At 34.1% G+C, this 21,550-nt stretch overlaps 3 protein-coding genes across 4 annotated transcripts; 2 read left to right on the top strand and 1 right to left on the bottom strand.

The window, feature by feature from the left end:
* Positions 1-36: 36 nt before the first annotated feature.
* Positions 37-4,161, bottom strand: LOC105800825 (uncharacterized). The gene is made up of 12 exons (XM_012632170.2): positions 3,995-4,161; positions 3,796-3,908; positions 3,674-3,703; positions 3,442-3,578; positions 3,066-3,236; positions 2,865-2,928; positions 2,663-2,770; positions 2,102-2,255; positions 1,868-1,957; positions 1,089-1,144; positions 936-990; positions 37-584 (listed from the first exon to the last, which is right to left on the bottom strand). Exons 1-12 carry the CDS (start codon positions 4,074-4,076, stop codon positions 346-348), a joined length of 1,299 nt encoding a protein of 432 aa, XP_012487624.1. The 5' UTR covers positions 4,077-4,161; the 3' UTR covers positions 37-345.
* Positions 4,162-6,962: 2,801 nt separating this feature from the next.
* Positions 6,963-12,952, top strand: LOC105800822 (vacuolar protein sorting-associated protein 36-like). Of its 2 annotated transcripts, none has more exons than XM_052620742.1 (9): positions 6,963-7,714; positions 8,090-8,293; positions 8,718-8,811; positions 9,807-9,864; positions 9,967-10,036; positions 10,571-10,706; positions 10,781-10,865; positions 11,395-11,447; positions 12,383-12,952. In XM_052620742.1, exons 1-9 carry the CDS (start codon positions 7,049-7,051, stop codon positions 12,430-12,432), a joined length of 1,416 nt encoding a protein of 471 aa, XP_052476702.1. In that variant the 5' UTR covers positions 6,963-7,048; the 3' UTR covers positions 12,433-12,952. The 2 variants fall into 2 exon arrangements, with proteins under 2 accessions (XP_052476702.1, XP_052476703.1); XM_052620743.1 differs by lacking the exon at positions 12,383-12,952 and adding an exon at positions 11,758-11,915.
* A 2,470-nt stretch (positions 12,953-15,422) lies between these two features.
* Positions 15,423-21,550, top strand: LOC128032483 (transcription factor GTE8). The gene is given in 11 exon segments (XM_052620740.1): positions 15,423-17,231; positions 17,234-17,806; positions 17,809-18,119; positions 18,218-18,266; positions 19,357-19,418; positions 19,520-19,589; positions 20,038-20,115; positions 20,190-20,305; positions 20,407-20,473; positions 20,557-20,687; positions 20,932-21,550. Coding segments are annotated over 11 exon segments (2,007 nt in total). The 5' UTR covers positions 15,423-16,954; the 3' UTR covers positions 21,205-21,550.

The following is a 21,550-nucleotide window of genomic DNA, read 5'->3' as shown; positions in this document are numbered from 1 at the left end:
ACTGCAAAGAAACTGGCAGTAAATCAGACCTAAAAAGAAAGAAGTAAACAAAATTCCAATACATCCACGTTTTTATGAAGTTAACAGTTGTCACTGGTTCTTAAAATTTTCAGTTACATTCATACAATTGAAACATCACACCTATTGGATCCCGATCGAACAGGCATGTTTGGTCCAGTTTTTTCATCATTGGTATATTTTCTATCAAAACAGCCATAGACCAACACATCCTTTGTTAAAGTTTTAAACCATCTTCCCCATGCTCCTTCACCATGCCATCCGTATCATAGTGTATATATTTGAGTTCTGAAACCTCAGCATTTCAGTGCAAGTAAATAATTTTATCTATGCATCATCAGCTGCAGCAATGTCATGTTCTTGATTTTTGCTTCTTTTCTTGGATTTCAACTTCTTTATTCCCTCCTTTTCTTTAGATGACTTCTTTTTCTTTTTGCCCTCTTTATTTTCTTTAGATGATGACTTCTTCCTTTTCATAGCCGGTTTTTCAGATTCATCTGCGGTTTCAATTTCACCTATGCTCTGTGCTTCATGCACTGCCAAATCGGCTGCAACGTGTTTAACTTCTGCATATATGACATATATGAGAATGGCGTTCAAAATAATAATAATATCTACAACAATACCAAGTACAGCAATACGTTTTCATCTAATAGTCTAAAGGACAAATCAAAAACTTCCGGAAATTATCCAACCCAACTCTTTTCTTTAAAAAAAATTTGAACCTAGATGCATATGAAACCGAATACGGCTTCTAAGTAAAGCAAAACGGTTTCACCTCTAAGTAAAGGTATGAATCATACAATTGCAATTCAATTGAGTTTGCAACTTATGATGATGATCCTACAATCCATAGTCTATCCATATCTAAAAGCTATGCTATTTTTAACAATAAAGATTCCAAGGAAATAACTGACCTTCGGTAAAATTAGTATCGAAAACAACTTTTGTAAGATGCTGCTTCAGGAAAACCTGCACCAGGAAAATTTTAGGCAGATATTTGCAGTGTATTTTTTTGCAACTTAACTACATGCAAGGACATTTTAACTCTGTTCTCTGAATAGACATACCGATGAGAGAAGTTGCCTTGTTCCGATGTCCCAAATGCGCAAATAACTGTCCAAGCCTGGAAAATATTGAAATTTGTCAGTTCTATAATACGTTGGGAAGCTAATAATTACAAGTTCACTCATTTTCAATCAGCCAAAATGGAACTATTTTAACTGGCATGGGCAGAGAACCGGTTGGACCTAGAGTCCCTCGTTCAACCATCCTGAAAAATTCATAAAATTAAAAAAAAAATGGAAAAAGAAGAAAGTCGGGAAAATTATATTAACAATAAACCATGGATGGAAAGAAACAACTCCGTTATTGTTTATTGTTTGCACCAATTAACCAAATTGGGTACAAATAGGTTAAAAGTTAGTTTAAAAGGACCAAAACATAATGAAAAAAAAATCAGATTTTTTGGTTAAAAGAAGTCCAAACTTAATTAAAAAAAAAAAAAAAAGAAGCAAAAGTCTGGTTTCTCTGGCTCCCGGTTTTTAAACAGTCTGGCCAGTTCATTAGCTTCCGTTCAATCTATATTGTTGAACCATTGGACTTATTGGTTCCAAGTTGAACCCGCTGGTCTGGCCTTTTACTCACTTCAGAATCATTTGAGACTCGTTAGAAATCCTTTTTCTTCCTTCCCTAGCTCTTCAAGCAACAAAATCATCTCCAAGACCTTAACTATTGTTCTCACATGAACACCTTGCTAATTATAGCTTCCCAATACAAAAGTGCAGAATGTGTATGCAAACACAGGTAACAGTGCTTAGCTTTACCAAACACTATGGCATATACTCACCGCAAGATGCTATCACAGGAAGTTCAGGGTGCCGGGCAATGGATCGGATGCTTCCAGAACACTTCCCCAAAAAGCATCCTAACAATTTACCTATAAGGAAATACATCCACCATTAACCGAAATATACGAAAACATACATCTCAAATCATAGAAGAAAGGTCACCAAAACGAGAATCAGAAATGGTCAATGGCATAAAGAATCGCAGAACAAGCACATGGAATCAAATCCCTTACCTGTGCGTATATCCACAGAAGCAAGGTCACCAGATCCATTCCCTATATAAACTGTATGACCATCTAGGTCTTCTGCAACTGCTTTTATAGGGGTCTCCCTGAAGTCAATTGATACAACTGGTCTTCGTTGGGCAGAAATATCATAGAGGCGAACCTGTAACAGAAATCGTGAAAGGAAAAAAGTTATACTGAATGAAAAGCATTACTATAACAAAAATTCAATCCCATATTCCTGAAATAGTCACAACTCCAAATAAAATTGATAAAAAACTCTTGTCCTTTAATTTTCTTTTGAATTCAGTAAGTTTTAGCACATGAATCACTTAAAGATAAAGCTACAACTATAGTCTAGAAACTGCATTTTCAAAAGTTTAACCAAAAATCAACTCGGGAATATTTTGAAACGGATGTGCCTTATTATTTCAAAATTAAAAATAATTCTAGAAACTGGCAATATGTGATCACGTATAAAAGTTCCTTGAGAAAAGAAAAGGAAAAATATAGAAAACACACACGTACACATATATGTTTTAAGGAGTGGCCGTGGCCGCAAACGATTACCTGATGGTTATTGGTACCAGCCACAACTTTACGATGATCATCTTTGCTAAGAAATGTTGCAGATGTAAACCAAGTAGGAGTAAAAATACCAAGGCTGTTTGCAGGAGGCTGTTCAATACGGGATGCATTAAGATAAATGAAAACAGAGAAGATACTAAAAAATAATTTATTTTAATAAATCAGAGGGGTTGAAAATGCTCACAGGCTTTGCAGTCCAAATCTTAGTACAGTTTTCAAGATCCCACATGTTAACTTCAACACCCTTCCTGAATGAGAAAAGGCTCAAATCTTATTTACCGAACTAATAACATTCCAGTTGAGCATGAAAATATCCTATCAGCAAATGCAGATAAAACTGACTACAAAACTTATTTAAAGAGTCATACAACACAAACACACTCACCCTCCGAATAAGGCATAGCTTTCACTCCCATCCACTTCAGAAAACAAGATATTACCAGAGCCACATACGTTCCATGTTTTTGGGGCACCAGAATCAGCTTGAGTATCAGCAAGATCAACAGTTTTTATGCTTGCATTTCCTTTTGTTTTACATGTGAGCAAAGTGCATGACCTGACAATAATCAACCATCTATTATTCATGCTAAATTACATAAATAAAAAAGCATAGGAATTCTATTAATTTTCTATGTTACCAAGACTCGTATGCATCCAGCATGAATATAATCAATTTTTCTAAGTTTTTCCATATATTCGAATGATCCTTTAAGGGTTATATCCCCATGCCCATGTCCAAAAAAATAACAATATGATTATACCTGGGGGTTAACTCCACTCTGTGTCTTCTGAACAAATGCAGCCCAGCAATAGCATCATCTTCTGGCCTAACACCAGCATTACTAACATCGGAAACCATACGGGAAAGTTCACCATTAAGGGGATTAAGTATCTCAATCTGCAGTACATAGATATTGAACAAGGAAATATTCAACAGAAATCCTACTAAAGCCAGTGTTCAACAAACAAGGGAAGAAGAAAAAGGTTACTCACCACACCATTTTTTCTTGCAACAGCTAATAACTGCAAAAGAGGGGAAAAAAACAAAATTTCAGCATAAAGAAAAAAATCTTCTCATTACCTATTGTTCTTTAAAAAAAAAAATAGAAACTCACGGGGTCGATTTTGCGGTCATTCATGGAAGCGGCAAGCACACATTTGGAAGCATCAGGATCTCCCCATCTCTCCACCACTTTGGCAACTCCTCTTTTCTCTGGAGCTTCGATTACTATTCAATTAATGACAGAATTAGTGTTCAATCTTTCGAATAAATTTATGGAAGTTGGATAAAGATTATATGAATAAAAGAAAAACCTTTGATGAGTCCAAGCGCATCGAAAGTCAAGGCTCGAAGTGGAGGACAGCCAGGGCAGTCGACGGTGGTCGTGCGAGGCATTGTTTTCTCCTTGTACGGCTGAGAGACTTTGTGAGAGTCACGGTGACAGAAAAACCCTTAAACAGGTTTATGACAATATTTTTGTTTTTTGGGCTTAATACTATTTTTGGTCCTATACTATTGAAATTTTCTCACTTCGACTATTTTACTATTTTTTTTCACTTTACCTCCCCTATTTTCATTATGATACTCAAGTTAGGGGAAATCCAGTGTGGCCATTTAAACCATTAAATCCGTACACGTGAATAATTAATCCCATTCATTTGACGTTGTGGAATTTCCTTCTCTTTTTCATGATAATAAAGCACTTCCTCCTTTTTTTTCTTTATTCGTTTCTCTTCCTTTCCTTAAAAAATGAGTTAATAGCATTGGACATCCCCAAACTATGTCCTTCATTTTAAATTGGTCTCAAACTTTGCTTTGGAAGCTGAAACGGAAACGGAAACGGAAGTCAACAAAATAAACCAACAATCAAGTTCCATCTTTTTCAATGAATTAAAGCCAATTCTAAAGCCATTACAATCCAACTGAATATTACATTTATTTTAAATTGGTCTCAAACTTTAAAATAATCTAATTACATCCTCATACTATTAATGTTATATCAATCAGCTCCTTTTACTATTAAAATTGTTAATTTAATCATTAAATGACTAGTCAAATCTCTATAGGTAAATTTAAAATGAAAAAATTAAAGAAATAGAATGTTATTGCATAGTTTTTAAAGTAAAAATGAAAAAGTTTTGTAAAAGTTTTGCCCAAAAAAATATTTTTAAAATATCTATTTTTACAATATTCACTTTAAATCATGTCACATAAGATCTGATATATCATTTGACGTTTAAATTAACGATTTTAGTAATGAAATGGCCTAATTGATATAATCTTGATAGTTTAGGAATGTGATTAGAATGATTTGAAGTTTAAGGAACAAATAAGAATTAGAATCTTTGTTTGGTGCGATTAACTCTAAACCATTTTTACTTTTTTTCAACCAAAGTGAAAACTTAGGCGTTGCAAGAATGGCTTTTCGCCGCTCACCCCGTCAACGTTCCTCAAACCAATCCCACAATGTCGTCAAAACATTTCTATATATGGTAATGAATAATGAAATGTTTCCAGATTTGGAAATGTTGAGCATCTAGCAATGTATTGTTCATCGCTAATTTGAAAATAACACAGATTTTTGAGAAACTTTTGAGAGAGACAGAAGTTCCTAAGACCCCAAAAAATGGCTACTCTATTTAGGGGACAACAATCGGTTTAACCAGTTAATCCAATTGTTTTTTAAATCGATTTAATCAAATTTAAATGAGAAAATTGATCTGACCGATTTAATTGAGAAAATCGACTAAACCAGATCGACTTTAATTCAGTTTTCGTCATTTTTCAATTAACTAGTATTGAGTTATTGGGTTGGGCATATATGGTTATATATCTATGATATATTATAAAATACAAATATATATATATATATGTTGGTGAATAAATATAAATATATTTTAAACAATTTAAAATTAATATAAAATTTTTCATTGAATCCGAAATTGAAATAATTGAATAGGTCGATTTTTTTATTTTTTGATTAAAATCGAAAATTGCTCTAGTTGCACTTATGGTTAACATATTGGATTGGTCTAAGATTCTTAAAGTAGAGCACAAGGAAAATGATGGTGATGAAGATTATGGTGGCCGAAAAGTGGCATTAACGGTGCCAGAGCAACGAACAACGACGAATTAGAGATTTTAGTGTCGGGCTTTCAATGAACCTTCAACGTTTTTGGGGAAAACAAAGTTGACAAATTGAATGAGAAAAAAAAGGGAGCCTGGGTGGCCTTTGATTAGAGCTCCGACACCCGAATATGATGGTGGGAGTAAGAACAAAGTGAGGTGGCTAGGGTTTTACTCGGGATTTGAGATAAGTTGATAAATAATAAGAAAAGGGAGAAAGATGATGTTGTGAGCTTGGCCATACAACGACAGTGGTGAACGGTAACGTCGACAACGTTGGTGCAGCACCTAAAATTTCACTTTGGCTAGAAAAAGTTGGATTTTAAAATTCACATTGGCAAATAACTTGGATTAATTGTTCACGATTATGGATTTAATTGGTTTAAATGGCTACATTGGGTTTTTTTGAACGGAAATGATTAGGGGCTAACTTAGTCACTGGAATGATCGAAAAAAAATATTAAAAAGGGGCCAAAGTGAAAATTTTCCTATGATACAAGGGTTAAAACAGGATTAAACCTTAAAAAATTACAATTGTTTTCAATTAGTTAAAAAAAACTTACCATCGTTAATATCAAAATTAAAATAAAATTTATAAAAACTATTTAAAATAAAAAGATTAGAATGAATTTTAATTAAAGGTCTAAAATTATAAAATTTATAAAAACTATTGCAAATAAAAATACAATATTTAATTAAAGGCCTAAAATCAAATGCACCACAAGTTAGATTTTAAAATTTATTAAAACTGTATAATTTGTTTCAAAAATTAAAATGAATTTTAAATCAATTTAAAGAATTATTAGATTAAAACGAGAGCCCTAAAATAACTAGGTTAAATTTAACAACATAATTAAAAATATTTTAAAATTATTAACTTTTTAAAACATAATAAATAAATGAAAATTATCTTAAAATAAGGTTAAGACTATAAACTTTTAAAAAATTATACTTTATTCGTATAATATTTTAAAATTTTAAAATGTACATTATTAGAATTATATTTATATATGTAAAAATATTATTTAAAAGTTAAAAATAATTAAAAAAACTTGTTTAAATTGATTTTTCACATTATTAATTAATTTTCTAAATTACGAAATAAATTTACCGGAATTTTAGTTATGTACCATTTTTGTTTTAAGGGAGTTATTTAAGTATGTTACAGAATTTAGAGCAAAAAAAGTCATTTCCGATCGGTAGAAAAAAGTATCCAAAATTAATCGATCAACGCCGCTGGGATGTCCAACTTTTTCTCCAAGGCGGAGGTGACAAGCAGCGGCCGCCCTGTCCTCCTCCGCAACGAAGTCGAATGCCACCTTCTCTCCGCCGTCGACCTCGAACCTGAAGACCACCGTCACTTCTCCCTCTTAAAATCGGGTCTCCTCATCCTCACCACCCACCGCCTCATCTGGCTACCTTCTTCTTCCGCCTCCACCCCTACTTGCGCCTCAGCCATCCCTCTTGCTGCCATTTCCCACATCTTCTCTTCCAAAAAATCTCTCAAGTCCGTCTTCCACTCCCCTAGGATCCGCTTCCAAGTCCTCGTCTCGTCCACTGTTCGGGTCTTCGATCCAGGATCCGGGTCTGGTTCCAGTTCAGGTTCGGGCTCGAGATCAGTCGTAGTAACGGCAGTGATTAGAGGGAAGGGGGACTGTGATGGGTTTTTGGTGAAGTTTTGGGACAGTTGGCGGGCGAGAGCTTGGGAGACTACTGAGACTTCAGGTTCTGGCTCAGCTTCGGCTTCGGGTTCAGGGGCAGCTACAGGAACCGGTGGAGGGTTGTACTCGAGTGATGGGTCGGTGAGGATGGTTGGGGTGGCGGGTATTTTAAGGAAGGAGCAAGAAATGTGGGAGAGTACTGATAAGAATTTGCAGGATGCTTTTCAGGACTTAAATGCTCTCATGGTAATGCAGATAATTTGTTCAATTCTGACTATTTGGATTTAGTTTTTATGTAAATTTTGTATCATAAATACTTTTAATTTCCTAGTAGTTAACAAATTGCATTGAAGAATATAGCAGCTACTTGGTTTAGTTCCTGCTATGATTGACATTGGTGAATGCAAGTGGACATATCATGATTTAGGATATAAGAAAATTAAACTTTTGTGTCAATGCCATGTATAAAATGATTTGATTAGGCTTAGTTTAGTTCAGTCGTTTTATCGCAAAGATAGGTTCCGAGCTGTAGTTAATGAATATGATGTTAGTAGTCTCTCTCTTTTGCTTGTTTTCTTACATTCCAATCATTCAAGTTTTAGAATGCTTTCGGGTTTTCAGAGTAAAGCTAAAGAGATGGTGACGCTAGCAGAAAAAATGAGACTAAAGCTTTTGTCCGGAACGAGTTCTCAAACAAGTGGAACAAATGATGAGGATATGGGTTCAAAGGAAGAGATGCAAGATTGGTTGTTGAGTGTTGGCATAATATCCCCAGTCACTAAAGAGTCTGCAGGTGCCCTGTACCATCAACAATTGTCCCGTCAGGTTCTCGTCTCTCCTCTTTTCCCCCTTGTTAGTTTTAATTTATTCGCTTAATAAATTTTCTCAATAGAGTTTAGTTAATCATTTTGTTAATACAATCAATGTTTATAAAATTCAGGAATTCTTTTATGGTTTATTTGGCTCTAAAGAAATCCTTAGAGTAAGACGGTTTTGTAGTTCGGGATTAGTTTATTACAGTTTAGTGATTCAAGACTTTGATGACAAAATACTCCCAGAAGATATTTTACTTTTTATTTTGCTTTATGCTTGCATATCCCATGGATTCTTCAATGAAAATATAAAATTAGTCATCCAAAATTTTATTATTGAGTTGGTAAATGACTTGCTATGTATAGTAGATTGGCTTTTGGCTTTTACTTGACTTTCTTTTGAGAGCTAGTTTTGATTTTATTTCTTGGCACCTCAGCTGGCAGATTTTGTGAGAGTTCCACTGGAGAGAGCAGGTGGAATGATCAACCTTATAGATGCCTATTGTCTCTTCAATCGTGCTCGTGGCACAGGTTTGGTTTAACGCTAACTTCATCTCTTGTGGTCTTTGTATTTAGGTTTGTTTAGTTACATTGTGAACTTGAAATTTCTTAATCTAATTTTTGTTGTTGAAAATATTATGACCTACAAAATAAGTGTTACATAGTTCTCCTTTCTTTTTCAAAGGAAAAAGGAAACTTTCAAAAACATTGTAATAGATCTTTATGTAATTAACATCTAAAGCTACAACATTTAATGGAGGCTTGAAAGTAGTTAGAGTTGTTTGAAGTTCTCTTTATATTTCACGGATGCTAAATTTTTTTTATATCTTTTCCACATAAATCAGACCGAAACTTTGGATTTCCAGCGGCCAACAATGTTTAATTCTTTCGAAGTTGCGGTAAAGAGAAGATGTATTATCTCCATTAACTTATTCTTCTTCTTCATCATCAGTCCCAGATTGTGGCATATCTCCATCAATATACTTTTAATAACTGCGAGCATTTTCAACTTTGCTTAATTAAGCCTTCCTTTTGTTGTTCTAAATTCATGTTGCACGCATAACTCAATTGTGAAGATTTCTTTGACCTCACAATCTTATCTTGTGGTTGACGCTAAACATTCCTTTCTAGAACTGGCTAAAGCCTGTTCTTTTGAGTCCTGTAACATTGATTTTTCTTTATTATGATTTTTTTATGCTTTTTGTAAGCAAAGAGGACATTCAAATTAATGAAGTTATTATTCTGGTGTAAAATAATTTAAATGTTTCTGTCCCTGAATGTATTATTATTCTGGTGTAAAATAATTTAAATGGTTCTGTCCCTGAATGTATTATTATTCTGGTGTAAAATAATTTAATTGTTTCTGCCCCTGAATGTATTTTATCCCACTCAGAACCAGTTCTTTTCTTTTTTCTAATTCTCTTAAATTTCCGAAGTATGCTTTTGTTTCATGTACTTGCAGTATTTTGAAAGCTTTATGAAAATCACTGGCTTCTGGCTTCTTTGTATGTCTTTTTTGTTCTCAGAATTGATCTCTCCAGATGATATGTTGCAAGCGTGTTCTTTGTGGGAGAAATTTGATGTGTATGTATGATACTATTATCGTTTTCTTAAGTTTACATAATGATATTAAGAAGTCATATTTGGCGTTCAAACTCTTTGATCATATTATGCGTTGTTTAACAGTCCAGTGATGCTTAGGAAGTTTGATAGCGGAGTTATGGTGATCCAAAACAAGTCCCATAGTGATGAGGAGGTAATCCATTTCAATTTCTGTCTTGATAAAATTCTTTTTCAGTTTTATATTAAAGAATTTTCCTTTCCTTTTTTCTATTAGCCCTCTTTTCCCTAATTGAAACGAATTCAATGCTTTTGAAAGCTGTTTGCTAAAGAAAGAACTTACCTGTCTTTTTCGTAATAGCTTCCTTGAATCTTTCTGAAGGGGAGAATCTTGTATGGAACTTGAACAATGCTAAATCACTTTATTGTAAAAATATGATAGCCTGAAAGGTGATAGATTACTGCTGTGTTTGTCTCCAACAAGACACACCAATTATTAGAAGTTTAAACTTTCAACTTGAAGGTGTAAGGTTGAAATCTGTAGGAGTCACAGTTGATGGGATGGGAGAGGTCTATCATATTGATGTTGGGCCATTCTGTCATTTGCAAATAGATTTTAAGTTAAACACATATATGCATGATTGATATACTTTGCTGGAAAAAGGTAGAAGCATATTTTGTTCACTACTTTAACTTTAACCTGAAACATAACTTGTCCGTTCATCCGTAGGTTTTTGCTAGAATCAAAAGCCTTGTGACTAAGCCTGAAGCGCTTCGAACTGGTATAAGCCCAACTGATACTGCAATGACATTAGGGATTGCTCCGGCCATGGCCAAGGAGCATCTTCTAACTGCAGAGAGCAAAGGTACAACTCTGCTTTGCTTTCTCTTTAAATATGTCTAAGTAGCAAATATTTATAATTTACTTGTGTATTGGCAGGTTTGCTATGCAGGGATATAAGCCCCGATGGCTTTCGGTTTTATATTAACCTGTTTCCTGAAATTGACCCATGTAATATGTATTTGTAAGTCTTATGCTTCTAATTAATTTAAAGACCTCCCTTTATTGTATGTAATTCCCATATTTATATCAGAATTGGTGTTTTTTACTAAAAGATGTTTTTTTACTTTTTATCATAAACAGGGTAAAAGTACCATGGAGGTTCTTGTACTAGGAGTCCAATTGCATTTTGCCCCCTACTAAAGAAAATGGCAAATTAGTCATTGTACGTTAGGTCAAAGAGCAAACTGGTTCTTCTGTTAAAAAATTCATCCATTTTTACTGTTAAAAACTAGTCCGAGTACATCAGTATGAGGTACATATGGTTATTTTATCAGCCACTCCAGTTTTTAAGAGTTGAAATGGATTAAATTTTTATTAGAAAGGATCAGTTTTCTCTTTGATCTAACGTATTGGGACTAGTTTGCCCATTTTTGACTAGAGGGTAAAATGCAATATGACTCCTAATACAGGGGCCTCTATGGTACTTTTACCTCATAAACAGTGAAAATTAAATTCACCCATCGTATGTACATGGCTTTTAAATTTTGTAGTGTGAAGGGTTATGGGATCTGCAGTACTTGGATCAAAGCAGTTTCTACTACCGGTAAGAATGCCTTTCTAAATCAATTCATATCGATATTTACAGATTGAAGTATTTAGGCAGTTCTTATACTATAGTCAAAAGTAGCATAAAACTGAGTAATTTAATCTTTAATAGAAATTCATTTGCGCCCCAGATGTACAAGGATTAAATTACTTGGTTCTATAATACAATGTTAAATTGTACTTTTGCCTATAGTACAAAGACTATCTTAGATACTCCGGTCATGCATGACTTTGTGCTGCTGGTATCGTTAAAAAACTCAGCTCTTACCTTGTTTCTACTCGATGCTTTCTTCTTTTTTATCTTTTAGGTTGAGATAAATGCATAAGGGCCGAAATAAGGGTTTTTTTTTTTAATTTATTTAAAAAACACACTAAATGAATGCATTTCAAACATAATGTACTAAAATAATGTAAAATAATAAAATTAGAAAATAATATTTTTTAAAGTAATAAACTCCGGAAAAAATACGAACAAAAGACCAAATAAGGGTTTTTTAAATTTATTTAAAAACACAATAAATTAATACATTTCAAGCATAATGTACTAAAATAATGTAAAATAATAAAATACGAAAATAATATATATTTATTGAAAATAATAAAATCCGAAAAAAATACGAATAAAGGATTGAAATAAGGGTTTTTTAATTTATTTAAAAATACACTAAATTAATACATTTCAAACATAATATACTAAAATAATCTAAAATAATAAAATTAGAAAATAGTATATTTTTTAAAAGTAATAAAATCTGAAGAAAAAAAATATGAACAAAGGACTGAAATACGAACAATTGGTGCTGCCTCTGGCACAAGCACCATTGACTGCATAGAATTAGTAAAATAAATGCTTTGTTTTCTTTTCGGGCAAGCAAAATAGATTTCCTTACAACAAATGTGAAACAAGATTTTTTTTTTGGTTACATGTAACAGACATTAAAAGCATCCATCAACATCATCCATCCACTTGCGCAAGCAATTGAAACAAGGCTAAGTGATTGAATTCATTGACCCTATTTCATTTTATAATCTATGAATTGAGTCTGACTCAAACTTACCTCTTTTTTTTTTGAGTTATATCCTTCATTCGATTTTTATTTTTTATTTATTTTGCGATATAAAAATAAATATTTTATATTTAAAATAGTGAAATTGAAAATTATTGTATTTTAGAGATATTTATAAAAATAAATTGTCAAATAATATTCAAAAATCATAAAATAAAATTTATTTTATTAAAATTTAAAATAAAAATTAATATGAAAAAATCGAGATGTGTCCTTTACTCTTTGTCTCGGTACCTTACCTTTCAATATTTTCACTTTTACCTGTATCTTTTACTTAAATCTAATATTATCTTCTAATTTCTCCTTTTTAAATTTAAAATACTATTTCTACATTTATATGTGCCCGAACCCGATGGCTTGGCTATTGGCTTCAACGCATATCTATATTTTTAAAATTTAAAAAATAAAATAATTAAAACATTTTACAAAAAAAAAATCACACTCTTTAAAATTGTTAAATTAAAATATTATTTTTATAATTGGCGAAAAGGATTGAGGTTGCTTGAGATTAAATCGAAACTCTTATATCTACAATATAATTTTTTGTCGCTCAAGTAAAAATTGTTGGCATAAAAATTTATATTAAATCTTCAATTAACATAATTTCTAAATTCAATTATTAAGTAACTCCTATCTTTTCCTTGTTCTTCATATATGTAAAAATAATTACCATATATGTAATAACTTTTCGAGACGTTTTCATAATGATATATTCGAAATGAGATCACGATATTTAGATTTCGTCGAACCATTCGTAATATTACATTACAACTTCCTCATTGACTAATCTGGACAAAATCTAAATTTTAAAATAAAATTACCCTCTCTTTTTTTTTCATTTTCTTTGATATTTTCATATATTTTTCGTTTTTAGGGTTGACTTGATTTTCGTCGATTTTTTTTCTTCACTGGATCTCGTGTTAAAATGTGGCCTTAATTACATGGGCCTAAGATTGATTCTTTCTGCTGTGATCTTTAGGCTAATATTTCTACCATTTGCCTATGTGCCATATTTTGCTTTAGAAACTCACCATTTCATCATTAAAAAAATGAAAATAATATATGGCCTATGCTGTCTAGATATGATGAAGATGCATTTATAATCCAAGTAGGAGAATTTCGAAGATAGGTTAACAAAAATTTTGTGAGACTGTGTCTTGGTTGCTTCTTTTTTTTTTTTTTAATTTAATTTATTTTTATATTTAGTGGTTTAATTAACTAAGAGCAAAGAGAACAAAGGAAAGAAAAATTACTTTATATATTTTAAATTCATATGCTTTAATTTCTTTTCTTACTGTGAATCAAATACCCGTAATCACTAATCAATATAAAATTCGGCCCAGCAAACCCGTACTTCATGTTATCTTCACAAATGACAAAAGCAATATAAAAAAAGAAATAAATAGTGATGCAGTGACGACAACATATATGCATTACATCGAATTAAATTTGAGAAGGAGAAATAGAGAAAGAGCAGAGAAAGAAGAAGAGAAAAGGAGGAGGAAGGAAACTGATTTTCATTCAACAAAATTCATAACTGTTTTCCCCACACACTCATGCTTAAAAAGAAAATAATAAGAATCAGACGTGGCCAATTCTGTTATACAAATCTCATCGCTTCACTAAAATGCTACGCCTCGTTTTATTTTAGACTCCTTCAGTTTTTTTCTATGTAATTTTCTAGCCCGTATGAACGTTCAAAAGTCAAAACCTATTGAGGAAGAAGAAGAACAGAGGAAGGAGAAAATTCTGATATTTTTCTATCCTTGTGATGTTTGATTTCTAATGTACTCCTGGACTTGACGAAGAGATTCGGTGATCTCACCGAGAGTTTGTTTTATCTCTGTCATATCACTTTTGAGCTCCTCCCTCAACTCCTTGAGCTGATCTCTAGCCCAAATATCACCTTGGAGAGGGTTAGTGGGAAGGATATTATCCTCTATTGCGGGAAGGATATGTGATTCAATGGCCTCATCAGTCTCCAACCATATACGATATGTCTATTTTGATTTACTCTCTTTCCTGAACTTGCCATTGCCACCGGGAGTGAGTTTCCCGTTCAAGCCTACGTCAACAAAAATTCTCGCCTCCTTTTTCCAAAAACCCTTTTTTTCTAGTTCGTCCAACACCTCAGCTCTGATCTTACCACCTGGTGGTTCATCCTTCAAAATTTGCAACAACCCTTCCTCAATTGTCAGCGGTTCGGCAACTTCTGTAGTCGGCGCTTCTGCGGCGGCTTCTGCATGGTCCGTTTGCGCTTCTGTGGTCGGAGCTGTGGCAGTTTCTTCAACATCAACATTATTTCCCTTCAGGGAAAGTAACCCTACTGCTGCTACATTTTTACCGGTTTTTACCATTTTGAAAAGCAGAAGAGAAAATCAAGAGTATATATAGAGTTGGGGGGGTCTCTCTGCTCTGAAATACAAAGGTGAAATACTGAAATGCATTGCACGAGAATCCTATTTCATTTTTCTTAGTGGACGGGGATTGGATTGTGGGCTGGATTTTGGAATAAAATATTATATTTTAATAGTAATCATATGAATTAAAAGTTGTCCAAAAGTGAGATTTTTCTTCTGTCCGAGTTTATATTGGGCCGTGGATGGACGCAATATAAATATTTTTTATTTGAAAAATCAACATTTATACTAATATTTTTTACTTTTTAAGTGAAACAAAATAAAACTTTTACAATAATAATAATAATGTGTAGGACAAAATATACAGATCACCTTATCCAACATTAGGAAACTTCTGCTTTTCAAAATGGTGAAAACCGGTGAAAATGTAGCAGCGGCAGGGTTGCTTTCCCTGAAGGGAAATAATGTTGATGTTGAAGAAACTGCCACAGCTCCGACCACAGAAGCGCAAATGGACCATGCAGAAGCCGCCGCAGAAGCGCTGACTGCAGAAGTTGCCGAACCGCTGACAATTGAGGAAGGTTGTTGCAAATTTTGAAGGATGAACCACCAGGTGGTAAGATCAGAGCTGAAGTGTTGGACGAACTAGAAAAAAAAAGGTTTTTGAAAAAAGGAGGCGAGAATTTTTGTTGACGTAGGCTTGAATGGGAAACTCGCTCCCGGTGGCAATGGCAAGTTCAGGAAAGAGAGTAAATCAAAATAGACATATCGTATATGGTTGGAGACTGATGAGGCCGTTGAATCACATATCCCTCCCGCAATGGAGGATAATATCCCTCCCGCTAACCCTCTCCAAGGTGATACTTGGGCTAGAGATCAGCTCAAGGAGTTGAGGGAGGAGCTCAAAAGTGATATGACGGAGATAAAACAAACTCTCGGTGAGATCACCGAATCTCTTCGTCAAGTCCAGGAGTACATTAGAAATCAAACATCACAAGGATAGAAAATATCAAAATTTTCTCCTTCCTCTGTTCTTCTTCTTCCTCAATAGGTTTTGACTTTTGAACGTTCATACGGGCTAGAAAATTACATAGAAAAAAACTGAAGGAGTCTAAAATAAAACGGGGCGTAGCATTTTAGTGAAGCGATGAGATTTGTATAACAGAATTGGCCACGTCTGATTCTTGTTATTTTCTTTTTAAGCATGAGTGTGGGGAAAACAGTTATGAATTTTGTTGAATGAAAATCAGTTTCCTTCCTCCTCCTTTTCTCTTCTTCTTTCTCTGTTTCTCCTTCTCAAATTTAATTCGATGTAATGCATATATGTTGTCGTCACTGCATCACTATTTATTTCTTTTTTTATATTGCTTTTGTCATTTGTGAAGATAACATGAAGTACGGGTTTACTTACCTAAAAACGAAAAATATATGAAAATATCAAAGAAAATGAAAAAAAGAGGGTAATTTTATTTTAAAATTTAGATTCATCCAGATTAGTCAATGAGGAAGTTGTAATGTAATATTACGAATGGTTCGATTTAAATCTAAATATCGTGATCTTATTTCGAATATATCATTATGAAAACGTCTCCGAAAAGTTATTACATATATGGTAATTATTTTTTACATATATGAAGAACAAGGAAAAGATAGAAGTTACTTAATAATTGAATTTAGAGATTATTATGTTAATTGAAGATTTAATATAAATTTTTATGCCAACAATTTTTAGTTGAGCGACAAAAAATTATATTGTAGATATAAGAGTTTCGATTTAATCTCAAGCAACCTCAATCCTTTTCGCCAATTATAAAAATAATATTTTAATTTAATAATATTAAAGAGTGTGATTTTTTTTTTGTAAAATGTTTTTAATTATTTTATTTTTTTAATTTTAAAAATATAGATATGCGTTGAAGCCAATAGCCAAGCCATCGGGTTCAGGCACATAAATGTAGAAATAGTATTTTAAATTTAAAAAGGAGAAATTAGAAGATAATATTGGATTTAAGTAAAAGATACGGGTAAAAGTGAAAATATTGAAAGATAATATTGGTTACAGGCATGCGGTTGAGACCATGGGTGAATCAGAAGGGATTGGGAACTCAGGACAGATCGATACAGAAATGACAGCATCGGAGGGTTCATGTGCACCTAAAAGGAAATGTATTGGTTTGAATGCTGATAGTTACAATAATTTTGGTGTCCCCATGCAAGCATTGCTGTTGTCAAAGATGTCACAATCTGAGAGAAAGAATTTGGAGTTGAGATTAAAAATGGAGCTTGAACAGGTTCGGTTGTTACAGAAGAAAGTTGCTAGTTTGGGCTTGAGGTTAGATTTTTTATCTGCATCTACGGGAGTTGCAGTGATGGGAAGAAGATGCCTTTGCTCAATAATTTTAATCGGTCTGGAGCATGGTATTCATAAGGTAAGAAACGACCTCTTGGAGGACATAATGGAGTCCACTCAAAGAAGAGCACATCGGGACGATTTGAACCGAAGCTGGCCGTTGCAGTGAGTAATTCGAATGCTTACTTGATGAAGCAATGCGAGGCTTTGCTCAACCATTTGATGCAAGATAATTTCGGTTGGGTTTTCAATAGCCCTGTTGATGTGGTGAAGTTGAACATTCCGGATTATTTCACTGTCATTAAGCATCCTATGGATTTCGGCACTGTGAAGAAGAAGATAACTTCTGAACAGTATGCTAGTCCATTGGACTTTGCTGCTGATGTTCGCCTTACACTCTCAAATGCAATGACATATAACCCACCCGGAAATGATGTCCACATTATGGCCGAGACGCTAAGTAAATATTTTGAAGCAAGATGGAAAGCTATAGAAAAGAAGCTTCCTATAACCATGAATGTCGTTGATGCTATGCGTTCAATAGCAGCGGAGCACCCTATAGAAGTTGAAAGGAATAGTGACATTTTGCTAAGAAAAAAATAACCCCAAAAGAAAGTATTCTCAAGTCAGAGCCCGTTAGACAGATGATGACCGATCAGGAAAAGCCGCAGTTGAGCTCAGAATTAGAGTCTTTGTTGGGCGAGTTGCCTGAAAACATTATTGATTTCCTTAAAGAACATAGTTCTACTGAAGGTCAAATGGGCGAGGAGGAGATTGAAATTGACATCGATGCTCTGAGTGATGAAACCTTGTTTCAATTGCGAAAACTTTTGGATGGTTATTTGCTCGGGAAGCAAAAAAGCCAGGCAAAAGGTGAACCTTGTGAAATGGAGGTATATTCCTAAGTCTCTATGCCAATACCTTGCTGATTTTCTATCCAGTATGCAAGATTCGAATTGATGATATTGGTTCGTCTTTTTCCCCATTGTAGCTTCCTAATGAGTCAGGATTTAGCAATTCGTCAATGCAGCCTTGTAAAGGTAATTTACTGCACAAGTTGCTGGCCGTGATCCATCCACTTCTAGCTACCCTCCTGTAGAAATAGAGAAGGAATTAAACCATACAAACAGTAAATGCAGTAGTTCCAGTAGCTCAAGCAGTGAATCAGGTTCTTATTCTAGTGGTTGGTACTGTATTGGGTCGTAAATGATACACTTGTAATTGCCAGATACTCAGATTCGAATTTTTTAATTCGAATTTGATTTAGTAATTATCAACCCGAGCTCGAACTCAAGTAACTTGAGCGAGTCGAATCGAGCATCTTAATACCCGATTCAAACAATCTCACAAGCTTAATCAAGCCTTTTATTTTTAATATATATTTTAAATAATTAGAAATTGTTTGCGTAAAAGCTTAATTCATGCTAGAGCTCGAGTATGGGGATCAAATAAAATAGTTTAATTGAGCTGAGCTCAAGTGAACTTAGTTTGTCTTGATTTTAGAGTAGAGTGAGATCTTGCAGTGTGTTTGAACTTGTTGGGGCATCATATATCAGATTAATGAAAGAACTGGGAATAGCTTTTGCGTAACAAGGCCATCTTTGTATAATATGAGGTCATGATGTTCACTGTGTGATTGACTGTTGAACTCTTACCATTAAGTTGCTACAACTATTTATTTTTCATGAAGTGTATTGGTGTTTGGCACAGGTGGCAGACACATTGTCGGACATGGGTACAAGGATATGATCTTCCAAATAGATTGAAAAACACAGAGAAAATATGGAAATACCCATTTTAGGCACATAACCGTATCTGATACTTGCACTTGAGTCCAAGTAACAGATTATTTTAGGTCTTCATAGGAGTACACACCAATATATGAAAAAACTTAGAAAAATTTAACCATCTCACACCCGAGTCCAAGTAACATAGCTTAAAGTTCAATAAAATTTATATAATTGGTTTGCCTACTTTTTAATTCCCTAATTCTGTGTTGGCATCAGTATGTTGGAAAAGACTTCCTAGCCTTTTGGTATGTATTATCTTGACTGCAAATTGAAAGCAATTGTAAACTTGTATCAGTTCTTTCAAATATCTTCCTTTTTCATTTGATATTTATCTTTTCAGATTCTGATTCTGGTAGTGAGTCAGATGCTGCTAAAGCTTCAGTTTCTGTTAGGTCTACGAAGGTATCTCTATATCTTTGATAATTTGGGAATCAAAGTAGGTGTGTTTTGAGACATAATGTATCACAGTTCTAAGGATTATCTTTCCCCTCCCTTTGTCATAGGAAAATATGGATTCGGGAAAAAATTTGGACTTAAACAACAGTAGTGTCGCAGTTCCCAATGGTGCAAATCGTAAGTTTCTCATCCTTGTACACGCTCACTATGCAGGTAAAAATACTATAGAGACTCTTGTATTGGGCATTTTACCCCTTTTACTCAAAAATTGGGCAAATTAGTCCTTATTTGTCATTTCAAAAAGCAAATTGGTCCTTTCTATTAAAAACTAACGTTGTTGACAAAATAATCAAACAATTACATGTCCACATGTACCTCATGCCGACATATAGAAACCAAATTTTTAACAGAAAAATGGATGAAATTTTGATTAGAAGGACTAGTTTGCTCCTAGATCTGATATGCTTGAATTAATTTGCCCATTTTTTTAGTAGAGGGGGCAAAATGCAACTCGACTCCTAGTACAAGGGCTTTCATGATACTTTTACCCACTATGCATGCCTCATGAAAAATCTATCCCGGGTTTGTCTTAAAAATATAAACTATTCGTCTTGTACTTGTACAGAATCATTAAATGAGTTTGGTCAAGTTGAGTTCTCAGATGATAAACCTAGTGCTGTTGAGGTAGAGGGCCAACAATAGGGTAAGCATAATTATTAAGAAGGCTGTACTGTTACTGTTGGGGCTCATCTCATCCATAATGCTGTAATATTATAGAGGAGAGTGCTCCATCTGAGAGGCAAGTCTCCCCCGAAAAGCTCTATCGTGCAGCTTTATTGAGGAATCGTTTTGCTGACACCGTACTTAAAGCTCGAGAAAAGGCACTTGAAAAGGTCAGTTCAGTAGTCTAATGCTGTTATTCAGAATGTTAGTATGTAGATGCAATATGGTCAATGGCTCAATATTAATGTATATATCACGTGATTGAGAACAGGGTGAGAAAGGTGATCCGGTGAAACTGCGAATGGAGAGGGAGGAACTTGAAAGGCAGCAAAGAGAAGGTTTAGACTTCATATTATTGTTTTTTTTTCTGGATTAGTGTTCATTTGGTTTCCCTGAATGATCCCTTTTACTCTGTTATCAGAAAAAGCACGGTTGCAAGCAGAAGCCAAAGCTGCAGAAGAGGCAAGGAGAAAAGCTGAAGCTGAAGCTGCTGTTGAAGCCAAAAGGAAGAGGGAGCTGGAGAGAGAAGCAGCACGTCAGGCTCTTTTAAAGGTAAATCAGGATACCATTATTATGCAGCTAGAGTGGTGCAGTGTCGGATGTGTGTGTGTATACGACATGGGTATATTCAGTTAGTTCCATGAAAAAATTCCTTATATTTGGAGAGTCCTTGGAAAGTTGTATCCATGTATGGATGTGTCGGTCGTAGGTGTCAAACACGGTTACCTTAATAACACGATGAAGAGTCCGAGCAACATAGGTTATACTGATGCGAAAAAGTTTATGCTCTATGCAGATGGAGAAGACAGTGGATATCAACGAGAACAGTCAATTTATGGAAGATCTAGAGATGCTTACTACGACCAATGATGAAACTTTGCCTAATTTCATGGAGGAGACTAGCCCAAGTCATTCTCAAAATGAGTTGGGAAGTTTCAAACTCCGGGGAGTAAGTAATCCCCTTGAACAACTAGGTTTATACATGAAGCCGGACGACAACGATGAAGATGAACCTCCTCAAAGTGCTCCAGAGCCAGTAAATGATGTCGAGGAAGGTGAAATTGATTGAATTGTTTTCTCCGTGTGCTTGTCGAGTCGAATCTAACTGCATTCCTGCGAAATTATGTCCTCGATAGAACATTTTTTGACATTTAAGCGAAAAATTGTCTATTCTATATACCAAAATACAGGAATTAGGATCCAAGCTGTTATTTGTTCAGTTAGTAATCTTTTTATTTGGGTTGAGTAGACTTTTCTTTTGTTTAGGGGTTAACTTGTGGGTTTATCATGAAGCTCTGCTTGTGTGTGTGTATATGTAGGGCTTATATTTTGTGATGCTTTCAGGTTAGGTTTGTATTTATTGGAATCTTTGTGCTAACAATAAATATTGTTTAGTTGTGTTTTGGGTTGTTTTA

Source organism: Gossypium raimondii, chromosome 9, assembly GCF_025698545.1.
Source record: "Gossypium raimondii isolate GPD5lz chromosome 9, ASM2569854v1, whole genome shotgun sequence".
In the NCBI taxonomy this organism is placed as follows: domain Eukaryota; kingdom Viridiplantae; phylum Streptophyta; class Magnoliopsida; order Malvales; family Malvaceae; genus Gossypium; species Gossypium raimondii.
The sequence above is the reverse complement of the archived record's forward strand: the minus strand, read 5'-3'. Positions and strand labels throughout refer to the sequence as shown.

Excerpts from the sequence above, each read along its gene's own strand:
- LOC105800825 (XM_012632170.2), bottom strand. The coding sequence starts at position 4,076 with ATGCCTCGCACGACCACCGTCGACTGCCCTGGCTGTCCTCCACTTCGA. Across the intron at positions 3,704-3,795 it reads ATGACCGCAAAATCGACCCC|TTATTAGCTGTTGCAAGAAA; the intron begins GTGAGTTTCTAT and ends CCTCTTTTGCAG. Across the intron at positions 2,929-3,065 it reads AGCTATGCCTTATTCGGAGG|GAAGGGTGTTGAAGTTAACA; the intron begins GTGAGTGTGTTT and ends TTTCTCATTCAG.
- LOC105800822 (XM_052620742.1), top strand. The coding sequence starts at position 7,049 with ATGTCCAACTTTTTCTCCAAGGCGGAGGTGACAAGCAGCGGCCGCCCT. Across the intron at positions 7,715-8,089 it reads AGGACTTAAATGCTCTCATG|AGTAAAGCTAAAGAGATGGT; the intron begins GTAATGCAGATA and ends TCGGGTTTTCAG. Across the intron at positions 10,866-11,394 it reads GACCCATGTAATATGTATTT|TGTGAAGGGTTATGGGATCT; the intron begins GTAAGTCTTATG and ends TAAATTTTGTAG.